Here is a 23,160-nt window from a genome sequence, read left to right as displayed (position 1 = left end):
CCCAATTTCACCTGCAAGTTGGGGGAAGGGAGGGATTGTTTACAAGGGAAGATGTATGAAGGAGGTGGCACCCAAACTGGGCTTTGACAATAGTAAATAACATAGATAAAGTGCAAGTGTCCATTTCATTCATAGGGACTAAGGAGAGCAAAGGCAGGGAATCCAGAGAGGGCAAGATGAGAACAAGGAATAGAGTAATTTAGTTTAGTGGAAATAAAAAGCATATATGAAAGATAACAGCAGAAGAAAAGGCTGTGCAGGTAGTTTGGAGCCAAAAATAAAAAGTGTTGCCTGAAAATCCAAATCAGTGGTTCTCAAAATATGGTCCTTGTAAAGATGTGACCTTTTCAAAGGGGTCCAGGAGGTGAACACTATTTTTATAATAATACTAAGATGTTATTTGCATATTAAAATACTCCTGAATCTGGATTTTCTTCATGTACTTCAGCCAAAACAATATATCATAACTGACTGAATACAGAAATAGGTATGACAATCCAACTGCCTTCCATTAAGTGGGACATTAAAGAGAATTGCATGTGAAAAACAATGCCATTCTTCTCATTAACTTTTTTAAAGAAATTATAGCCATTTTCATAAAAATGTTATGTTGACATGTAATGGGTTGACTATTCAATTTAAATGAATTAATATTTTAAAAGTCAATCAGTTTTCATTCCTAATGTGTTAAATATTAATAGATTTAAAAATAAAAATTCTTTGGGGTCATCAATAATTTCAATTTTTTTTTTTTTTGGTGAGGCAATTGGGGTTAAGATTTGCCCAGGGTCACACAGCTACGAAGTGTCAAGTGTCTGAGGCCAGATTGGAACTCAGGTCCTCCTAACTCCAAGACTGGAACTCAATTTCAACAGTTTTAAGGGCATCAGGATTCCAAAGAAGCACAACCTATGGGAATGAGATAATTCTACTTCTCATTTGCCCCAAACTGGCTCTAAATTGTCCCTGCACTAGAAGGCTTGAGTTTTAGTTTTTATTCAGATGCTTTAATACTTCAAAAGGGCCACTACTTCTTTAATGTGGATTCTCCTTCCAACACATTTAGCATCACCCTCTAATCTAATTAGTTCACATTATGACTTTGGTCAAGTCACTTTTTATCACTGTGTCCACTTCCTTATTTGTAAAAGGAAGTGGTTGGGCTCCACCTTTAAAATCCTTTCCCTTACCAACCATTTATTTTCCTAACTCAATTTCTATGATATTTTCTAATTTTCTGCACTGCCCATTTCATTCTGCCAAGCACTTCCTGCTCCAGGTGGAGATAGGATAAGCCTTGATAAAACGTACCACCCTCTATCAAAATGGAGGCTCATCAGGAAATCCCAGCACAGTGTTTTGTGAAGGATAAAAAGGTAGAGACAAGAGGACCAAACTCTGTAGTCTCAATTTAACTTCATTCAATTTTGATTCACTATGATCTTGGTAAATCCAAAGTGTCCCTCTACCTATAAGATTAATGCATGCTTTATTATCCCAAGGATATTAGGGGAAGGAAGCAATTTGATAGTATTATATGTAAAACACTGTAGTGAGAAAAGCATTTCAAAATTCCGGGTATAATTTTCATAATATAGGATAGCCTTGTTAAATGAGATTGTGAAGCCAGCTTCCAAAACCTTCACTGGGGTTTCAAGCATGGAATAGACCAAGCAGCAGCTAACTCTCGGCAAAGCTCAAAAGAAAGGATCCCCTCATTCTTAGGAATTCCACACTGCCTTCCTTAGCCGAATGACCCTGAGGGGAAGGAGGTGGTGATGGTGGGAGGGGGGGAAATCACTTAAGCCAAGTATACCTCAGATCTCCCAAATGCTAAATGAATACAATAGTTCCATCACAGCATTGTCATGAGACTGTTGTGAGGATTAGGAATTGTGTATAAAGTAGGCAATGATTCTGTATTGCAGGTCTCAAAATAAGACCCTCCAAAAATAGTTCTTTTAATACTGTCTTCCTGAAGGTTGATGCCAAAGAACTTATTAGCACAGGTAAGCCTACTTCATTAAAGTAAGGTGTGAATCTTCCAGTCTGTCAGATTGAATGTTTGAACTTCAAAGCCTAACTCTGAACCTTTAAAATGTTTACACTTTTCAGATACTTTATCCAAAAAGGAAACACCTTATTCCTAGGTATTGCTATTTAAAACATTAGCTTTCCTCTACTTGCCACAAAAATGTTTTGTTCTAAAATGTTAAGCTTCTGAAACTACATCCTGGACTGTGCAATTGCTACATGAATATTTAACTTCTGAAGTACGAGGGTATAGAAATCTTTATCAACTAGTATTTTAATGTTGTTTTCTTATCTACATTCTTCAAAGTACTCCAGTCAAGTGTGCAGCTGGCCTAGGGCTAAGCAGATTCCCAGTTCCCTCACTATGTGACCTGGACAAATCAGCCTTTTGCTTGAATTCTTCCCTTCCCCTAACTCACAATGGGTTGCCAGGTGGCCTCTCTGGGAGAAACTTTACAAAAGTAAAATGAGGAGATACTCAACAAGAAACTTTAAATTAAAAAACCTGTACCTTCCTCTTACCACCCTCTTCCCTTTAAGAGAAAAAAAAAACAGATTGAAAGACAAATAATAATAATAATAATAATAATATAATAATAATTATAATAATAATAATAATAATAATGAAAAGACAGTGAGGCTGTTTAAAAATATATTTTATGCCCAACTTTTGTCCACTGAAGCCAGAGTGTAGATCTCATGAGATAGGTTTTTCTACTAAAAACTCAAAATGATGTTGCTTCAACAGGGAACTTGACCTCTTCCTCATGCTAGGGGGGAAATAAGAGAAAAGAAATATTCACCATTTTGGTGACTGAATCAAGCTAAAGCTTGGTCAGGGCTTAAGGGGGAAGGGTTATGCATGCCTCAGGAACTCAGACCCAATTTCCAATACCTATCCTCACAACCACCCCCTCTCCCTCTGAAAGATAGAGAAGAACAAACAAAAACCTCCAGAAAAACCAATCATTCTTTGGCTAGTGTGGCCAAGCACAACTGAGAAATATACTTTCTGCATGGTGCACTGGAGGCAGCTGTGCTATGACTCAAGGAAACAGGAGGCTTGGAGAGAAATGTATTACCACTGACTTAATGTAAATATTAGAAGACGTGGAAAAGAAATTGGCTTGGGTGGTAAAGTGAGTGTGAATGAGTCCTGAAACATCATGCTACAAGGCAGAGAATCATTCCAGCAGAGTGGGCAATGATATTCCCCATTCACCTTTCTGGCATGATACTCACTATACAGAATCTAGTTGCATCTTCTGGTTTTGAGGCAATTCCCTTTCTAAACAGGATTTCTGAAAACAGAGTCAAGTGGGCAAGATAACACAAATTCATGTTTGTATAATAAACAATGGAAAGATAAAGAAATTACACACATTGCTCTTTATACCAATATTAGCAAAGTAAAAGGTCCTTTGGCCTTTTGGGGGGCATTATTTCTGGTTCATCCATAATGCATTTTTTTAGAACCCCAACCCATCTTGTTCTAAAGTCAACCTGGTTTCTGCTGGGACCTTTTCTTTTTCGTTTTTGTTCACACCATGGTCATAACTTTTAGAGATGCTGGCTGGAATCGCCGAATCTTCTTCTTTAGGGCCTTAGAGGCCTTGATGCGGCAGATTTTGGGCACTGGATGGTGAGATGACTTAGAGGCAGCCTGCGCCCTTCCTGGTTGCTGTACGATGGCCTTGGGCCAAATCAGCTCGCTCCCAACAGCTTCCTCATAGTCTAGGGTGAGGCTGCTCTCACTGCTCCTACAGGCCCCCTCTGAGTCACTGTCCTCAGATTCACTATCCCCAAAACAGTTGGCTGTGTAGTCACTGACATCATCTTCACTGGTTTCGACTATGGTGGAGTGGAAGAGTGAGGCACACTCAGCTGAGTATTCTGAGTGGTCTGACTCACTTTTGGCATAAGCATTATGGCTATGTACCTTGGGCCTGGACCTTGTGCTCACAGTCCGGAAGATGCCAGTTCTCCTTGCAGGTGGCCTGGGCAGGGCTAAGCTGGTGTCAGCAGAAAAGCTGGTCAGGTGGGTCTTAGCCGAGATCTCCACAGTTGACTGCCATTTCCGCTGCTGCTTCTTCTTGGCACCCCCGTTGGCTACCATATTGAATTGAGCCGCTTCAAAAGAGTACAAAGGATGTGCTGAGGCTGGGTAAATCTCAGATCGGGACACCACTGTTGGGATGTGAAACTGTACAGGAAAGAGGCTAGATTCAGAGCAAGACCGACCAGTCACTTCCCCAACAAATGTTGGCCTCCTCACGAGGTTCTTTCCTCCTTGGGACCTTGGAGAAGGGTTCCACTCTGAGGTCAGTCGGGACACTGCATGCATTCCCCGTGGCCTCTCCACTAACAGTGGCTGCTGCTTCCCAAGCCTCAGCGCCTTATCACTGCTCCTTCGTTTGACCTTCAAAGCCTTTGCCTTGGGATTGCTTGCTTTCAGCCTCATCAGGTGGGCCTCTCCAGGGACAAATTGAGCATGGACAAACTCACCCGTGACAAGACTGGTCCCCTTTTTGCCCACCTTTCTGGGTGGCAGGATGACTTTAGCATTTGACCTTTGGGGAGCCATGTTGAGATGTGATTGGTGCACCTGGGAGAAGGAAGGTGGGTCCTGCTCAAGACCAATGACCCCTGGCTCTTCCTGAGTAGGGGCAGGGCTGACCTCACCAGGGAAGCAGCTATTTGTAGCCAAGGATTCCAAGCTTTGCTGGCTGTCGAGCTGTTCCACATCTAAACAGGCTTCTGCGGCTTCTTGCAGTTTTGTGCTGGTCCCATCAGGCAGCTCTCCCTGAACCCTTCCTGCTTTAGCCTGCCTATTTTCTGGAGAGCTGACCTGCTTCTCTAGCTGGCTGCCACTGTTCACTCTCAGCCCGCTGAGGCTAGGAGCAATACTGAGCCTCTGCTGAGATGGGGGCACCTGCCCTTTCGCTGATCCCCTTTCACTCACACTGCCCCCTGCGTATTTCCCTCTGTCCCGGGTCAGCTGGAGCAGCTTGTCAATATAGCCACCAGGAGGAGGAATTTCAACAATCGGTTTAGTCCTGATTAAGCTGGGTCCTGACCTACTCAGGATGGGTTTAGTAAGGGGCAAGTGGTAGTTAGTCTCTAGGGTTTCCCTAGTCAAAGAAAACAGGGGGCTCTGCAAGGCCACTGCATGCAGAGGACTTGGATAGGGGTATATATCATTGCCACTCTTGGAGATCAAGTCACTCTGATACTTAGGGTCCACCACATGGAACAGAATTTCTGTTCCATGGCAAAGAGGTGACACAGACTTCGGATCAGTGGTTGTCTTCTGAAGGCTTCCATCAGTTGGCACAATTCTTTCAAGATCACCTAGGGATAAGAGAAACAAATCAAAACAGTAAAAGAGGTGAAAAGAGTGAATTTAATACAGCATTCATGTCATTTAGTGTTTCAGCAAAGTAATATGAAACAAATATTGACTCCTAGGAGGGAAATGAATTGCTGTTTGAATCTTTGCTATATTCCCACAAAATCTTACTCAGATGGCTCATCCTGGTTTGCAGGGGACTCTTGGGTCTCCAAGGCTATTCTAGTGAATCACAAATGCTGGCATGCTGGAACACATAGCATTCTTTCTTGATGAGCAGCCTGGCTCTGCTGGAGGAAGGCTCATCTTAAGACAACTGACCTCCAGGGGCTGACATGTTTTCAGTCATATTTTCAACACACAAGGCACAAAAGGGTTGCACCCTGAATTGGCAGAAGGAATACTCATACTAATGAAATCACACCGAGGCCAAAGGAAGACCCCTCTGCATACATAGAACAAAAACTTTTAAAAATATGCACAAGGGGTGACTCTCAAATAGATGTTTATTTGTACACCAGTACATAGTTCTAGATATACCCTTTTAAAGATTTTTGGGGGCAGCTAGGTGGCACAGTGGATAGAGCACCGGCCCTGAAGTCAGGAGGACCTGAGTTCAAAACCGGCCTCAGACCAAACACTTGACACTTACTAGCTGTGTGACCCTGGGCAAGCCACTTAACCCCAATTGCCTAAAATTTTTTTAAAAAATAGACTTTTGAAAAAAGCAAATCATAAGTATATTAGTGCTTGCAATAACCTTAGAGATCATCTAGTCCTGAGGTTCTCAACTGGTTTTGTGCTATGGACCCCTTTGGCTGTTCTGGAAAAGCCAATGGACCCCTGCTCAGAATGTTTTTAAATGCATACAATAAAATATACAGGATTACAAAGGAAACCAATTATACTGAAATACAATCATCAAAATATCTTAAAAACCCAACAAAGCAAGTTCATGGACTCCTGTTCTAGTCCAACTTCTCAATTTTATACATGAGGAAATGGAGAAAATTGTATGTCTTGCCTAGAGTCACATGACTCATAAGAAGCAGAGTCAGGCCTAGAACCTAGGTCTTCTCACTTCTAGTCTAGGACTCTTTCCATCAATAGTACTAATAGTAATGATTGCTGCTAGAATTATGTCTGAGTTACAATGGCCAGAAAAGGATGGTCATCTTTCTTTTCTACTCAAGAACCTAGTTCAAAAACAGAGCAACATGTATCAAGCCATTCATGCAGGATTAGTTCTCCACCTCCTTTTAGTAATGGTCATTATGATCTAAGGATCTAAGGCCACTCAGACCTAAGGATTTATGATAATTTTAACGAATCACTTTCGGATGGGGAGCAGGTCTATTTCCTGATTATACTTTACCTGTGGAAACTGGCCTTGGTTTGAACTTGGCCAGAGTTTCACCTTCACTCTCTGGGCTGCCCTTGACCCAACAACCCTCACTGACAGGTAGTCTCTGAGGTTGGAGGTGGGCACTATGGACAGTGGTCTCATCAGCAGACTTGGGGCGGTAGTCGAAGATGCTGAGCCTGACTTTGGGGGTCTGGATGCCAGGAAGCAGGCTGCTATGAGAGGAGGAGATGGACTCGCTGTAGACAGATGTGCAGGAGTTGGACAAAGAACAGGAACCACCATCACTCAGGTCATAAAAGCCTGGATAGGGTAAACAAAATATGGAATTACCGTGGTGGTCTAGGAATATACAAGACTTGTGCTGCCAACCAGACATACTGCTATCTTCAATATAACATCTCTACTTTTTCTGTATTCTTTTATTAGGTGCATAGAATTCAATTTAGCAAACATTTCTCAATTAGTCAGGAGCTAGTTACTGTCCTTAGAAATTAGGCAACAGAAGTGAAAAGAAGAGCATAGACCCAGCTCTCAAGAGCCTCATAACCTATTAAGGGAGACATGGAATGTGTAAGCACATGTATAATATAGCATAGAGAATGTTGATGCTCTAGGAAAATGAGGAGTTATTGGGGAAGGCTTCATGGAAGAGGTGGTAGAGACTTAAGCTTTAAAAAGCCAAGGATTTTAACAGACAGGGAGGAGGGGGAGGTCAATGTTCACAATGCGCATGGAGGTTGGGTTGAGCGAATGCATGGAGGAGTCAACAGGGTAAGATCAGGGGATGGCTCATAGTTCAATTTGACTAGAATATTGAATACAAAAAAAGGAGTAGAATGAAATAAGGTTGGAGGTGGACTACAGAGGGTCTATGCATATTTAAATGACAGTTTAAGGAGATTGTTTATTAACCCATAGGCAACAAAGAGCACTGGTCTGTTTTTGAGCATTAAGCAGTATAACAGGGCTAAATCAGTCAATCAGGAAGATTATTTTGATAGTTTTATGAAGGATGGATTGGATACGGGGATGAGACTGGAGGTTGGGAGGACAGAAAGGAGGCTATCCAACAGTCCGATAAGGGCTTGAACTTAGATTATAGCAGGATGAATAGAGAAGAGGCAACAGATGTGAGAGATTTTTACAAAGTCAGTATCAATAGTACTTTGAATTTTATCATATACAAGTGTATGTAAGGTTAAGAGAGAGGGAAGTATCAAAGATGACTCCCAATTTATGAAACTGGGTTACTGGAAGTATGTCTCAGGTTTAGTGAGGAAGATAGTGAGTTTGATTTGGGACATGTTGAATTTGAAGTCATCTAGTTAAAGAAGTCTAATAAGTAGTTGGAATTGAGTAACTGGAGTTAATTTGAAAGATTAGCATTATGAATACATAAATTTGGTAGTCATCCATAAGAAACTATGGGAATATCTGAGATCTGAGTGGAAGCTGAAGAGTGAAGAGGCAAGGGTCAAAAACCTTCAATGATACTTATACTTCAAGAGGAGGATGAAGAAGCAAGAAAGTAATCAGAAGAGGAGTAGAGTATAGTGGCAGAGGAAACAAGGGAGGAGAAAGTATTATCACTTTGATGGGGTAAAAGTTACAGTGGTGAAGGATGACTGCAGAAAAAAATGGATTTAGCTAAAGGAGGTCATTAGGGCTGAGGGAATTTTCAGTAAATAGTAGAGAGGGAAGCTAGATTGCAAAGCAATGACGAATGAGTGAGTAGTGATAAAGCAGAAGGAACAATTATAAACTACTGTTTCTAATTTCACAGTGAAGGTGAAAAAGATAGGATGACAGCATGACGGTGTAGCAGATTCAAGGGAAGGTACTTTTAGGTTAGGTGCTCAGACCTGACTAGGCTAGACAGGCTAGAAGAAAAGAGTCAATAGAAAGGGAAAGACAGAAGACATAATCAAGAAAGGGGATGAAACAAAGTCCTGTAGAAGATGGAAAGGGTATGGAGGGTTTATCCTCTTCTAGAAGAAAGACAACCATTTATTCTAAGGCTGGAAGAAAAGTAGAGAGGATAATCCCCTAGTGGAAGAAGGTAATTAAGGATGCTTATGTCAGACAGTCAATTCAACCAAAAAAGGGAAAAAAAGGTCATCTGCTAAGAATAAGGAGAGAAGAGACAGAGCTAGGGGCCTGAGGAGAGAGGAAAGTCTTAGAAAGTTCCTCGTGGTGAATAAGGTAGTCAATATAATATTAATGACTGTCCTGTTGCAGGAACAACTATTAACACAGTTGATCACAGGATTTAGAATGAGAAAGGACCTCAAAGAACATTGTGGCCCAATTCCCCTCACTTCATTGATGAAAAACATCCAGAATGTTGAAATAACTTGCCCAAAGTCACATAAATAGTAAATAATAAAGCCAGAGTTTAAATCCAGGGCCTCTGACTTACAAATCCAGAGTCCTTGAATTGAATTGTACTTTTAAAAGTATTTTTTTCAATTCAATTCAACACCATTCTGCCTCTCAAACTAAACTGACAATGTCTACTAGAGATCAAAAGTTACTGTTTGCCTTCAGAAAATATTTTGAAAAATTTGAAAAAAATCATTTTATTTTGAAAATATTCACCAGTAGACAGATCTCATCATCTTGCAAGATCACATCAGTTGTGAAATCCATATCTCCTAGTACCCCCTGCGCTTCCCTCTCTCTGAGTGGAGAGGATGAAGGGTGGAGAACTTCCCCCAGACCCTCCATTTAAGAGGGTATCTGGGACAACCATTTCATCATTTCCCATCAGTTTGCACACCTCTGGATTTCACCCCCACTCCACCAACCTGTCCTTTTCACCTACTTTTTATATGTTGTCTTTCCTCATTAGATTGTGAGTTCCTTGAAAGCAGGGCCTATCTTTTGCTTTTCTTTGTATTCCATAGTGCCTGGCAAACAGTAAGTGCTTAATTAAAACAGTAGGTGCTTATTGACTTACTGGTCAGATCTTTATGGCTAATATTAATATTAAGGAGACATTTATGAAAACATTACAGCCTAATGCTCCCTAAGACTGTGGTCAGTATGACAGTAATGGTAATTTTCATAAGATGACATTCCTGGGGCCTTACCTGAACTGGGCCTGCTGTCACTATCAAGGTTTTCATTGGAAGTCTTGTTTACATCCAATTTAAGTTCACTTATCTGCTGGTCCAGTTGATCCAAGTGAGTTTTCAGGCCAACATCTTGTCTCCTTAAGCGTGACTAGAAAGTGAGGGGTAGAGAAATAAAAGAGAAGTACAAGAGAATTGAAATGAGAATCTTAATTTCTAAAAGCAATATTCTTTTTATTTTATTTTGGCCAAACTTAGGATTCCACTTGGTGAGGAAATGCAGCAATTTAGTCTTGGACAGTTGCTTTGAACTGGCCCAGAGTTACACAGCTAATAGGTCCAAGGAGGTGAGACTAAACCCAGGTCTTCCTGAGGCCAGCTCTCTCTATCTACCATTCCATGATGACTTATGTTTACATTAAAAATGCTGGTGATTTTATTGATGTGGGCATTCCTCTCACTATCACAGGTAGTGAACTTTTTGTTTTAGAGATGATTTCGTGAGTAACTTCAGCTAAGCAAATTTGTCACCTGGTGGCTAGCTTTCAGAAAATAAGTATCTCTAGAATTTACCTAGGCTAATACTTAGCTTTTCGGCAGCTTAGGTAGTACAGTGGATAGTGTGCCAGGCCTGGAATCAGGAATACTCATCTTCATGAGTTCAAATATGGCCTCAGATACTTACTAGATGTGTGACCCTCCTCTGTTTGCCTCAGTTTCTTCAACTGTAAAAATGAGCTGGAGAAAGAAATGGCAAACCACTTCACTGTTTGCCAAGAAAACCCAAATGGGGTCATGAAGAATCAGACACAACTGAAACAAATGAAATCCTTAGTTATCCTACTCTGAGGCATTTAATCTTGGCAAAACCTGTCAATGTTGAGTATTCTACTGGCATAACTTTTGAGGATGTAAGGTCTAGCCTAATTTATACCATGATGACATAACCAAATAGCACTTTGTTGGATCATCCACTCCTAACTCTTAAGAGTAGGCTTTATCCTATTACTTTCTCTCTCTCTCTCTCTCTCTCTCTCTCTCTCTCTCTCTCTCTCTCTCTCTCTCTCTCTCTATCTCTCCTCTGTACAATTTCTCCACAGAAAAGGTAATCCCTTCAGTTTATTTTATCTATTCCTAAAAGTCCAATTATTATCTTCATGAAAATGACTCCAGAATCTACAACATCAAACCCTAATCTCTGACCAGAACTCAAGCCAAACGTAGCTAACTAACTATGTCCAGGGCATCTTCACCTGGTAGTCATACTGGCATCTCAGATTCAACACAAGATCATAAATTTAGATCTAGAAGAAACCTTAGAGGTCATGTAATCTAATTTCTTCATTCCATAGATGAAGAAAATGAAGCTCGGATCTTAAAGGACCTGTCCAAGGTCACATAAGGATGGTTGGACCAGGATTCAAAACTACTTCTTTTCATTTTTCTCCCTAAATGTGTCATTATTCTCCTAGTCCATTTAGAGTAATCCTTAACTCTTCCCTTTTCTTCATCCTGCCCCCAATGCAATGAGTTTGCCAAGTCTTATTGATTTCTCTTGCATCTGGTACCTTTCCTGAATTAACATGGCCTCAGCCATAGCTCAAGATCTGATCATTACTTTCCTGAACTAGGGTCCTAATTGCTTCCATTCTCTTCTCTTCTTCAGTCTATTTTCTACATCACTCTCAAGATATTTTGTTTTGGAAGGCACAGAGCTCTACATAGCCTGCAGGGTAAAATACAAAACTCCTCTGTCTGGCACTTAAGGCTTTTCATAGTCAGGTTCCAGCCTTCCTTTTTATCCATATTTCACATCACTCTTTACACATGCTCAACTGCACTCTTGCTAAACTTGACACGCCATCTTTTTTTTTTTTTAGGCAATTGGGGTTAAGTGACTTGCCCAGGGTCACACAGCTAGTAAGTGTCAAGTGTTTGGTCTGAGGTCACATTTGAACTCAGGTCCTCCAGTACTCTTTCCACTGCGCCACCTAGATGCCCAGCCATCTTCCATTCTTCAAGAATGTCTTTGCTCTTAGTCAATCCCCCATTCCTCAAATGCATTCTCTCCTCAACCCTGCCTCAGGAATCTTTATCTTCCTTCAAGGCCTCGACCAAGTGTCAACTACTCTGAAGCCTTCCCTGCCCATCTCCCTTATCCCACCCTAGATATAGAAGAGTTGAAATAAGAATTTAAATATGTTTTAGACTGTTAGAATTCTCCTCCTCTTCAAATTATATTGTATTTACTTATTTGCAGACATGATGTATCCATCATGTTCCTTCAGGAGATTACATGCTCCTAGAGGCCAAGGATTTCCTAGAGGAAGTTACTTAGCAGGAATTTACACAGGTGAAAACACTAAGTCACATATATATATATGTATATATATGTATATATATATGTATATATATGTGTATGTATATAATACATACATATATGTATATGTGTATGTATATCATATATATAAAAGTATATATGTGTATGTGTGTATATATATATATATATATATTTATATTTATATGTCATTCTAATCATCTACTATCTCAACAATCCTTATTCCAACAGTTTTGTTGGAAGTTTAAGGGGAGGAAAAAAATAAAGGAGTGTGCTTGTGAGTACATACACCTATACCCACACTCACCACCCTGAAAACCCCCTTTTTTTTTCCAAATGAGTTCTGGTCAGCTATTTCTGCCCTGATGCCCAAATACTAGGTCCTCTTCTAGTATGAACCACTTTCAGCATTGTCTTTACAAAAATGGTAGAAGCAGCATTGACTGTCTAATCCACAGTCACATCCCAAAGGAAGCTGGAAACAAGAATCTTTCATCCTTGAAGGTGAGTGCCTTCTTCTTACTTATGCATTCTAGGCACCAGCTCATATCACCCAAATGGAGATTCCAAAGTTTCTTCTGGACTCCCAAGCACCTCAGAGCCACCACCACTAGAAAGGCACAGGTGCAAGCTTCTTTGTTGCTTTTTAATGTACAAAAAGGTAGTTAAATTGAGTCAGACAAAAAAAGTCTGTAAGCACTTTCTAACAAAACAGGTGATTTTTTTTCTCTTCCTGTCATAAAACAAAACCCATAGGACCAAGACAGCCAAACCCTTTGTTAGCTCTTCCCCTCTTTAATTTTAAATTATTTGCTATTTTATTTTATCTTTTCACTTCCAAAGCATGATTTCCCTTTTATTTTTAGGGGGGGGAACCCAAATGACTCTTCAATAGTGGGTCATTCCCCTGAAAGAAATAGGTCTTTTATTTTTCTGTAATTAATTGCTTTGTGATTAATGTTTGCCCAGCCAGTTCTTTAGACTGTGGTTTCTGATTAATGGAAGGGGGGCCACAAAATCTACCACGAGGCTCTCAGGTATTCACAGATTATTTATTACATCCTCAGGACCTGCCTGCATTTTTATAGCACTTTAACCAACATTCATGATTTACAGCATCCTCGTTAACCCTTCCCATTGTCTCTTACCATGAGGATTTTATGTCTCTGTGCTGTTCATTAACTCCTTTCTTAGCAACAAGCCAAGCTTCTTTTATTTAAACTAATGGGTAGATAGTTTAAATGATTCATATATGCAATTTGACCACTGCAGAAAGCCCCCTCATTCTCGTCTCCTTCCTCCCACAATGGCAAATCCTGATGTCAAGAGCATTTCTGCTGAAACACACATGGAATGAGAACTATTTTACTACACAGTAGCTATCAGTAGTGGGAATGCTCAATCAGTAAGCATTTATTAAGCACCTACTATGTGCCAGAGAAATGGGCTAGAAGTTAAATCAATAACAGACAACAAATTCTGTCAATACTAGGAGCCAGCGTAGATAATACAGGTTGTCTTTCTCTCTGTATAAGCAACTATCATGATTCTTCCACTGCCTACAAAGTTGCCTCAACTCCTCATTTCACTTACCTATATAGGTACTAGGCCACATGTTACTCAAGATACATTTCCACAATGTTTTGATAGAGGCGAAAGAGAAACTAGAAGACCTGGGTTCAAATACTATTTCTGATGCTTATTGCCAGTGTGACCTAGAACAGATCACTTAACCTTAACCTCTCTGGTCCTTGGCTTCATCACCTCTAAAACTAGATGGCCCCTGAGGAACTATACACTGGTCTCCCATGCAACACCTTTGATTTTATGTGTATTCCTTATAATCTACTTTTCTTCCCTTGATGAGAAAGATTGAATTGGCTTTTTCTTAGATCCCTTCTTAATTTATTTATATTCCTTCTTCTGGGGTCCTCCTCATCTAAAATCATAGTATCATATATTTAGGCTGGAATGGACTTTATAGGTGATCTAGTCCCAGCCTTTCATTTGTTGGATGAGGAACTGAGACCCAGCGAATTCAAGTGATTGCCTTAAGGTCACACAGATGGCAGGTAACAGGTTCAAAATTCAAATCCTAGTTTCCATCTATGCTTGCTTCCAAAAACCGTACCCCATTCCCCTCCTAAATTTACCTAGTCCTAATCATGACACTGTCATCCTTCAAGTCACCCAGGCTCAAAATCTTGGAGATAATTTTGATTCATCCCTGTCTTACAACCTCATGCCCCTCCTTCCCATTCACCCTGCTATCAGACCACTGCAGGCTCTCACTTCTTTTACTTTAACAGCTTACTTCTAACTAGTCCTCCTGTCTCTGGTCTCACTTCTCTTCAGATCTATCCTCCACACTTCCTGGAAGATTTCCATAACTCCACCAGCTGTGATTCTTCTCTTTCTCAAATTTCTCGCAGCGATTCTCCTAGAGCACTGATTTGTACTTATCTCTGACATCCCAGGTATTTGTGTAGTCTTTTCTCCCTTGTTTAATTTTATGTTTCTTGAGAATATATGCTATACTGAGTATTTAGTATCTTGCCTTAATAAGTATTTGTGGCATTGAATGGAAAGCTTGGGAAATAATTCTAACATGACTATTTTAAAATTCATGGCTTAATAGGAGGTGACAATTGCCTTGCCTCTCCTTACATAGGCAAGAAAGGATGGAAATAAAGCATATTTCACATTTCAGTTTCCACACATTAACTCTGAATCTTGCCCCATCCTCTCCAGAAGTAGATCAGAATCACCTAACTCCTTCTGAGTAGGAAGAAAGACAGTTCAGTCTAATTGAAAGCACACTAGAGATTGACAAGATCTGCATACTACTGCTAACTATGGTGTCTCACTGAGTGACCTTGAGCAAATAAATCCTTTCACTTTTCTGGCCTCAGCTCCCCATCTGGGAAGCTGAATAATAAACCTGCCCCTGGGATTCAAAGATGTAGACAGATATAATTGCTATGAAAGCATTCTGGGAAATTTTGAGAAAAGACAGTAAACATCAAAACAAAATTATCTTCAGTGACATTCACAGAAAAGTAACTGTGAACATAAATCAAAGCAGAAATCACTACAGAGATTAGAACCAGAGCACCAAGTTTTTAGTTACAAAGTCAGGCTGCTAGCTTGCTGCAGCAAAAGAAGTTTGAGCCTGTCTATGAAACTGAACTATTGTATTGCTACTGGCAACAAGACAGGACATGCAAAGTCAATTTCAGTAAAATCCACAAGGGCAGGAAAGACCCTATAACCTTTTATGAAGCTTTCCACCATGCAACATTGACTCCAGCAGCACCTACTGGTGAAAGAAATAACTACCAAACTATTGTTCATTGCATTCCAGGTAATAAGAGCTCGCCACTTTCTTCTAAGTGAATTTAAACCTTGTTAAAAAAAAAAGAGGAATGGAGAGAGTGCCATCTAGTTTGTAAAGAATGTTGAATTTCCTTAGAACATATAAACAATTAAATAACTCTGTATCTACTGGCTACACATTCCCAGATGGCTTTGATTTAGGGGCCAGAGGCATTTTCATTAGACTGGAAACCTCAACAAGACCATAGACATTTAACCCTCCTCTTGCTTCCCTGTGTTATATTTACAGTGATAAAATGGGTGTCCTTATTTTTAACTAATAATGATAAGAAATGAAAAGGTGAATGCAATAATCTGGAGATTAAAACATAATTTTATAAATGTGAATTAACATGTAATCCTCTGGAATACTAAAGCTAATTTTCACTTGGAAGAGTCTGTGGAATAAAGCTGCCACCAGTTAAATAAATATTCATTTGCTTTCACACCTGATTGAAAACTGATGACCAAACTTAACCCCAGAGTGGAGGTGGGGGAGACACTCTGAATTAACTTTTAAGTTATTGAAGTGTGTAATTGCCAGTGTTCTCAAGAGGGGAAAAAGCTTTTTGAGGAGTCTTCTTTATGAAACTAATATCCATCCTAATTTTTCCCTTGTATGAAAATATAAGTGTTAAATGCTGGGCTGATGTCACACAAATTCAATTATTCTTCTCTTTTGATCACATAATCCATTCCAAGAACAAAGTTGCAAGGCAGAAGCCTGCGTGTTCCTTCTGGTCCGCATATTAAAAAAATAAAAATAAAAAAAAGTTGTTTGATCTGTTCCAAAAAGCTACTTGTAATTAGAGGCTGAGTACTTACAAGTTTGATTTGTATATTATTTAAACCAAGTTAATCATCAGCTGCATTTCTTAACTCCCCCTTAACAGAATAACTCAGGTTACCATCTCTATAGCTCCTTCTTACCATAAATGCGATATTTCTATTCAGGCTATGGTATACCTGGCCAAAAACCAAACATCAATTAAAATTGAGTTCCAGGCCATTCCTCCTGCCCCTAAAGCCCACCCCAATAAATGCCATGTTCAGAATAGGCTATTATATCAACAACGACAATAAGGGCCACAGAAATTGAGCATGCACTGAATGGGGTATGCAATATACTACTGCTTTTTACCCAACAGCCCCAGCTGCTGACTTACTGGTAGAACAACGAACCAAAAAGTTAGATGTCTCTCTTTCTAGTTCCTCTCAAAGGTGTGACCCTAGGCCAAATGACAAAACCTCTCATTGCCTCAATTATTTATAATAGCTTCCACATTCACAGGAAGATGCAAGGAGACTAGATTCACAGCACTTTGAATCCCTCAAGACAGCAAGTCAAGACTGCATTGATAATGATACTGTTGTTATCTTCATCCTTGCTAGAGCAGCATAGTCCCCCTGTTTAGAGGCACCAGCCTCTAAACAGGGTTTCTGAAGAGTCAACAAACAGGATAAAAGTGGTTTTTTTAGCATATCAGATGTAAGATTTAAAAAATACACATGAAAGACAAAGAACTATATACTAGATAAGAAAACAAAAACCTGGGGGCACTACTGATGACATTTAAAATTCTTCAGTTCAAGATTATATGAAACTATCAACAAAGAGCTACATAATCTGTATTTGCACTGATTGCCAAAGGCAAGGAGTGTACTAACCAGAGACTATCAGAACACAAAAACACTACAGCATGTTGAGAAAGCCAAATATGTTTATCACAAAAACAATTTAAAAAAATGAAACGTTCTCATAATTATAAACTTTTCTGAATACTGAATTTTACAGTCTCTCTCCAAAATTGTCGTTTTAACAGTTAAGATGGTGCAGTTTAATATGGAAAAGACCCCCATTCAAATCATACACGCAGTTGTTATGACTTCACAACATTCAACCCAGTCTAGTCGGCACTTTGCAGTCAGGCGCTGTCCGCCGCACTTCAATGCACCAGCTAGACATACAAGTTGCATCCAGAGTATGTCATTTGACAATCAAAATAGAGCAAAAAACAGGGCATCAAAAGTGTTCTCTCATCACGGGGATATGAAAAATGCTCTTGTTGCCTAAACAACAACAATAATAATCGCAGCAAGAGTCTTCTCTATGTGTGTGTACACAAACTGGTTACGTGTCCATAAATACATAATTTATAAACATATCCTATATTGAACCGATTTCGTGATATACACGTTGAAGTTATTTATTGCTAGATATTTATGAGTTATTTATACTGATGTTACTTATTGCACTTATAAGTGCCATAAATTAACCCCTATTCAGAGTGATTGTACACATTCCTTATCCATTTCTATACCAATGGCTTTACTAAGGTGCAGTCTGTTAAAACACACACACACACACACACACACACACACACACACACAAAACTCTCCCACCCCTTCGTCCCCTCTCCCCCACAAACTTCTCCCTCCCCAACCAAGCAACTCCAATGGGGGATGTCGTATCAATCAATTTTTATTGCTGAATGCTACAAGATAGAAATAAATTAAAACCCGGCACAGCCACCAACGTCATTTTTAAGGCTAGACGTGCAGGCTTTTTCGTCTGTCCTTTGCCTCGCTCTCAGTCCCCTAATCCTTACCAGTTGTTCCTTGAGAGCAGTGAGAGTGGCTTCTAATCGATGCTCCTTGCTGTGCGGGTCTCCCGCAGGGACAGTCGAGGGCAGAGGCTGCGGGAGCAGTGGCGTTCGGGGAACCGGCGGCGGGGGTGGTGGCGGCGCTGCCGACTGCATGGCCAGAGCCCCTCTCACCAGCGTCTGCTGCTTGTCCCTCAGCACCTGGAGCTCCTGGAGGCCGGCCAGAGCGGCATGCAGTCTCTCGCGAACCCGGCTGCGATCCCAGCCCTCGGCCGGCCGCTTCATTCCGGTCTGACCGCTTACCACCAACATGTCCGAAGGCTAGCACAGCCGGCAGGGCATAGCCAGTGGGAGGGGAGAGAAGAAGTGTGTGCTGGGGGCGGGGGCCCGAGAGGAAGGGGGTCCTGCACCCCGCCCCCTAGCCCGCACTCAGGAGGAGGGCGCAAAGCGGGGCCAGAATGGATTTCGAAGTCCAAGGAAGACGGCGGGGTGCTGGGGGTATGGGCGAAATGAGCTGGGAGGGGGCCGGAGGGAGGCGAGACTAGAGCAAAGGGAGTAGTGCGAAGGTCCGCAGCAGGGCGTTTCGTGCAGCTCCAGGCAGCCCCCGGGCCAGCCAGTTACCTGGCTGGATGCTGATATAGAGATTGAGCCTGTGCTCAGGGGCCCTCCCCCGTAGTCTCTCCTCCTCCTTCGCGCCGATGCCCCTTCCCCCGCCTCCGCTCCCGGCAATGGGGAGGAGGTGTGGGGATTTCTAATGGCTATGCGCAGTTCCACACACCCAGAGGTCACAGTCCTTCCTAGGCTTCCTAACCCCTCCAAGTGACCCACCCTCCACTGCGGGCAATTCTTGTGTGTCGGTTCTCTCTCTATCTTCTCCTGGCAATCATTAGAAGCTTCCTCCTGGCTGGGAGTATGTACTCTCTGTCTCTGTCTCTGTCTCTGTCTCTGTCTGTCTCTGTCTCTCTGTCTCTGTCTCCCTGTCTCTCTCTCTCTCTCTCTCTCTCTCTCTCTCTCTCTCTCTCTCTCTCTCTCTCTCTCTCTCTCTCTCTCTCTCTCTCTCTCTCTTTCGCCCCCTTTCTCTGTCTGTCTCTCTCTGTCTGTCTCTCCCTTCCCCATCCCCCCTCTTTCTCTTGCTGAGTCAATCAGATAGATATAGTAAGAAAAAGCAGGACTTCTGTCTCTGAAATATTGATTCCCAACTTTTCCCTCTCAATTCAGTGACTGAAGTAGTACTTTTTAGTAGTAACTTAATGCCTCAGCAATGAAAGGGAGTGAGAGAGGGAGGAGAAGAGGAAGATAATAATATTCAGATAGGAAGCAGCTTTTAATGACTCGATTCAGTTCAAGTCAACCAAATTCAATGAGCATTTAAGTGCCAACTATGTGAAAGGCCAGGTCCCACAGAACTGAAGACACAAACAGCCTCTCCTCAAGGTGCTTACGTGGGGGGTGGGGTAGGGGCAGAAATTGCGTTTGTGTATTGGAAGTGTGGAATCGGCAGGAAGTGGGGTGAAAGCTGATGGAGATTCTAATTCTGGTTGTGATTTCAGAATGTGTATGCTAGCCACCTCCATCCCCTTTCAGTAATTGTCATTAGAACCTTCCTGCTAGCTAGGAATAGTATGCGCTGTCTGGGCTGAATCAATCTTGGACAGACAAATAGCATTAGCTTAAAGGACAGAAAATTCTGGGATGCCATGTCAAACCGGAAAGGGGCTGACATGGGTGAAGAGGATGAGAAAGAGAAGAGGGAGAAGAGGAGAGGGACATAAGAATGGAAGAGTTCTGCTTGAGGTCTATCACCTTATGAAAATGTTGAATTCAGAGGAACATGTATCAGTTTTGTAGGAATTCTTGGAGCATGAGAACAACATACCTCCAAAGTATGAATTTTTATTTAAAAAGAAAGTTCATGTTTCCTCCTTCTTCATCTCCTGTATTCAATCATTAGTGAAGTTTGTGATAGACCAAGCACTAGAGTCAGGAAAGCTTGAGTTCAAGCCTTGGCTTTTATCACCTGGAGAAAAGGGATGACTCAATTTTCAATTCTACAAGCATTTTTTAAACTACCTACTATGTACAAAGACATTATGAGATGCTGGAGATGTGAAGATGCAAAAATACAGTATGGCAGCAGTTTTATTTAGATGCAGATCCCCAGAAACACTCATGCTACAAACCCCAGATTCCTTATCAAGCAATGAAGGGGCCTGCAAGAAAACCAAACACTATCATTAAAAAAATTATTGAAGTTTTTGTTTTTACATTATAGTCATTTTAGAATCTTTGTGTAGTGGAAATTTATCCCTTTTGTCCAAATAGAATCTGAATTAGCATTTCACTTGTAGAATTAAGGGGGGGGGGGAACATGGTTACAATCCCTGGATAAGGCCTTGAAAGAATAACCCAATGTCATTCTCCTGACATTTACCCAGATAAGTAACATGAATATTGTGTTAATTGTCTCGATTTTTTGCGTGCATCTTTAAAACCAGCTGGGATAGTCTCTCCCTTTTTTGCCAATAATAACTTCATAAAGTGCCCACTTGGATCAGATAGCTTTATAACATTATAAATAAGACCATAGCATCAAAGATTTTAGAGCTTCAAGGGTCCTTATAGGCCACAGAATCTAACATTTTCATTTTACTGATGTAGAAACTGAGGCACATAAATGTTAGGTACCTGCCCAGGGTCACACAGCTAGTTTGTTTGGTTTTTTTTGAGGGGGGAGAATAAACAGATTTGAACCTAGGTCTTCTTCATTCTAAGTCCAATACTTTATCCACAATGTCATCGTTCGTATTCCTTTTTGTTAAATTAGAGATATGTGTAAATCAGGAAGCATTTTGGTCCCATACCCTCATTTCCTCAGTCAATTATTGTGTTCAAAGAACCTAAAACCTAGATCTAGAAGAAGAGGTAGCAGATAGCACCTTGCTGCCCAACAATTTCCATTTTGGGGTCCCTGAAAAGGAAGGAACATCTCTAATACATTGGACTTCTCCCATATAAAAAGGGAAAACTGAGAAGAAATCTTTGAAACTATCACACCATCACAATCCAGGGAGCAGCTTACTATTGTCTCAACCTTGGAAGCACATTTGAAGGCCCATAGTACCCTACTTCTCTCCCTAGTGGGTTGTAAAGAATATCCTTTAATAAATATCCTTTGGACACATAAACCTGGTGCATGAGTTTCCTTTTCTTCTTCTTAGTGCAGATGTTTGAGTTACCACATAATTACTCATTTGGAGAGGCATTAAAATGGGCAGGCCAAACTGACCAAATCTCCTCATTTAAAAATTCCTCAAATTCATGAGGCCTCATTCTAAACTGCTGTAGTGAGTGACTGTAATTTAGGCAGGAGCTGTAGCTATAAAGTAGCTTACCTTCTGCCACTAAAAGGCACTGAATTAAAGACTTTTTGATGACAATCTCCAGCCCTTTCCTCCTACCGCCCCCCCAACCAATTGCAAAAGACTCTGAGATCTGGAAAGAAAATTTAAGTCATCCTGTCTTACATACTCAGTTTACTTGTGAAAAAAACTGAAGCCCAGAGAGGTTAAATTATTTGATTGAAGTAACACAGATAGTTAATTGTTGTCAGGAATAGAAATCAGATCATAAGAGCATAGAATTTTACAACTGGAAAAGATATAGTACAATCAATCAAATCAACAAGAATTTATTAAATATCTACTACATGCCAAGTACTGTGCAGGGCCCTGGGCAAATAGGAGTAAGTGTTTGTATATACGTATATGTGATAAATGTGTGTGTGTGTATATGTGAGTGTTATATACATACATGTACACCTTTACAAACTATATGTACCTTAACCCTAACATAATGATGTCATTTTGGATCTCTTTGAGAATGAAGGGCAACCACAACTACTAATCATATACATACATATGTATACATATATACTCTCTCTATATATGTGTGTACACACATACACACACATACACACATATAAAGTAGTTAAATACAAAGTGGGGGGGGGGTCCTGGAAGTTACAAAGATAAGGAAAGGCTTCATGAAGAAGGTGATATTTGAGTTGCATTTAAAAGGAACCTATGAGCTAGAGGTAAGGAAATAGTGCTTTCTCAGCATGGCAGGCAGTCGGTGTCAGTCCTCTCTTTTTTTAGATGAGGAAACCCAGGGAGGTGAAACTGACTTGCCCAAAGTCACTCAATCCAATGCTCTCTCCACTGGCAATTTAGAGAAGTAGATGGAGAACCTGACTGATGCATGGTAGCCAGTAGTGGTGAACCAGGTCTGGGCAGCAGATTCATTGTGCTAATTGTCAACCAGTAACTGTGCCTGAGGCCATGAGCATTTTCTCAAATGAGCAAACAGCAAGCATTGACTAAATGGTAAATGCAGCAAAGGAAAAGGTGATTTTACTGTTCATTTTACCACCTATTAGGAGAAAAAAACCTAGTCCCACATTTCACCACACAATCGGCATACCCTCTTTTTTCAGTCCAAAAATTGGTTTCTAACCTTTCATCACATAATCGTCGCATATAATTCTATTTATAAGTCCATATAATTCTGTTCCTCACAGCATTTAAAAGGTAAACAAAGCAGCAATGTATTCATCAGTGGCATATGAATACCCATTTATGTCTGTGTATTACTAGCTTCAAGCTTAGACTTCTCAGGGCACACACATTGTCAGTATTCAATTTTAATGTATATTCATGAGTATTCCATGTATCCTAATCTTGTACCAAAGACAGTTCAGTAATAAGTGATTTTTAAGTAATACTGGCACAATTTTTTTAAAAAAAAGCTTCATACCCCATTTTTTTGCAAAAAAATTTGGCATAAAATCTGTGATGATTATGAGGTAAAATATGGTATGCTCTGTTTGAGCCTGTGGTTTAGGTCAGGGTCAGAGTTCTGTTTCAATTAAATATTTTTTGTTTCAACTTGGTGAAATAAGCACATTTATTTATAGTCCAATTTTCCTGGCTATATTGATAACATGAAACAACTTGCTTCCTCAC

General features: G+C 40.6%; 1 protein-coding gene across 1 annotated transcript; it reads right to left on the bottom strand.

Annotated features, from left to right (window-relative positions):
* Window positions 1-2,673: 2,673 nt before the first annotated feature.
* Window positions 2,674-19,030, bottom strand: DACT2 (dishevelled binding antagonist of beta catenin 2). The gene is made up of 4 exons (XM_020970444.2): window positions 18,146-19,030; window positions 9,842-9,974; window positions 6,759-7,049; window positions 2,674-5,385 (listed from the first exon to the last, which is right to left on the bottom strand). Exons 1-4 carry the CDS (start codon window positions 18,449-18,451, stop codon window positions 3,575-3,577), a joined length of 2,541 nt encoding a protein of 846 aa, XP_020826103.1. The 5' UTR covers window positions 18,452-19,030; the 3' UTR covers window positions 2,674-3,574.
* Window positions 19,031-23,160: the final 4,130 nt, after the last annotated feature.

The sequence above is a fragment of the Phascolarctos cinereus genome, unplaced genomic scaffold (genome assembly GCF_003287225.1).
Source record: "Phascolarctos cinereus isolate Bilbo 61053 unplaced genomic scaffold, phaCin_HiC Scaffold_5;HRSCAF=322, whole genome shotgun sequence".
NCBI lineage: Eukaryota > Metazoa > Chordata > Mammalia > Diprotodontia > Phascolarctidae > Phascolarctos > Phascolarctos cinereus.
The sequence above is the reverse complement of the archived record's forward strand: the minus strand, read 5'-3'. Positions and strand labels throughout refer to the sequence as shown.

Excerpts from the sequence above, each read along its gene's own strand:
- DACT2 (XM_020970444.2), bottom strand. The coding sequence starts at position 18,451 with ATGTTGGTGGTAAGCGGTCAGACCGGAATGAAGCGGCCGGCCGAGGGC. Across the intron at positions 9,975-18,145 it reads CTGCTCTCAAGGAACAACTG|TCACGCTTAAGGAGACAAGA; the intron begins GTAAGGATTAGG and ends CTCACTTTCTAG. Across the intron at positions 5,386-6,758 it reads ACCAAGGCCAGTTTCCACAG|GTGATCTTGAAAGAATTGTG; the intron begins GTAAAGTATAAT and ends TCTTATCCCTAG.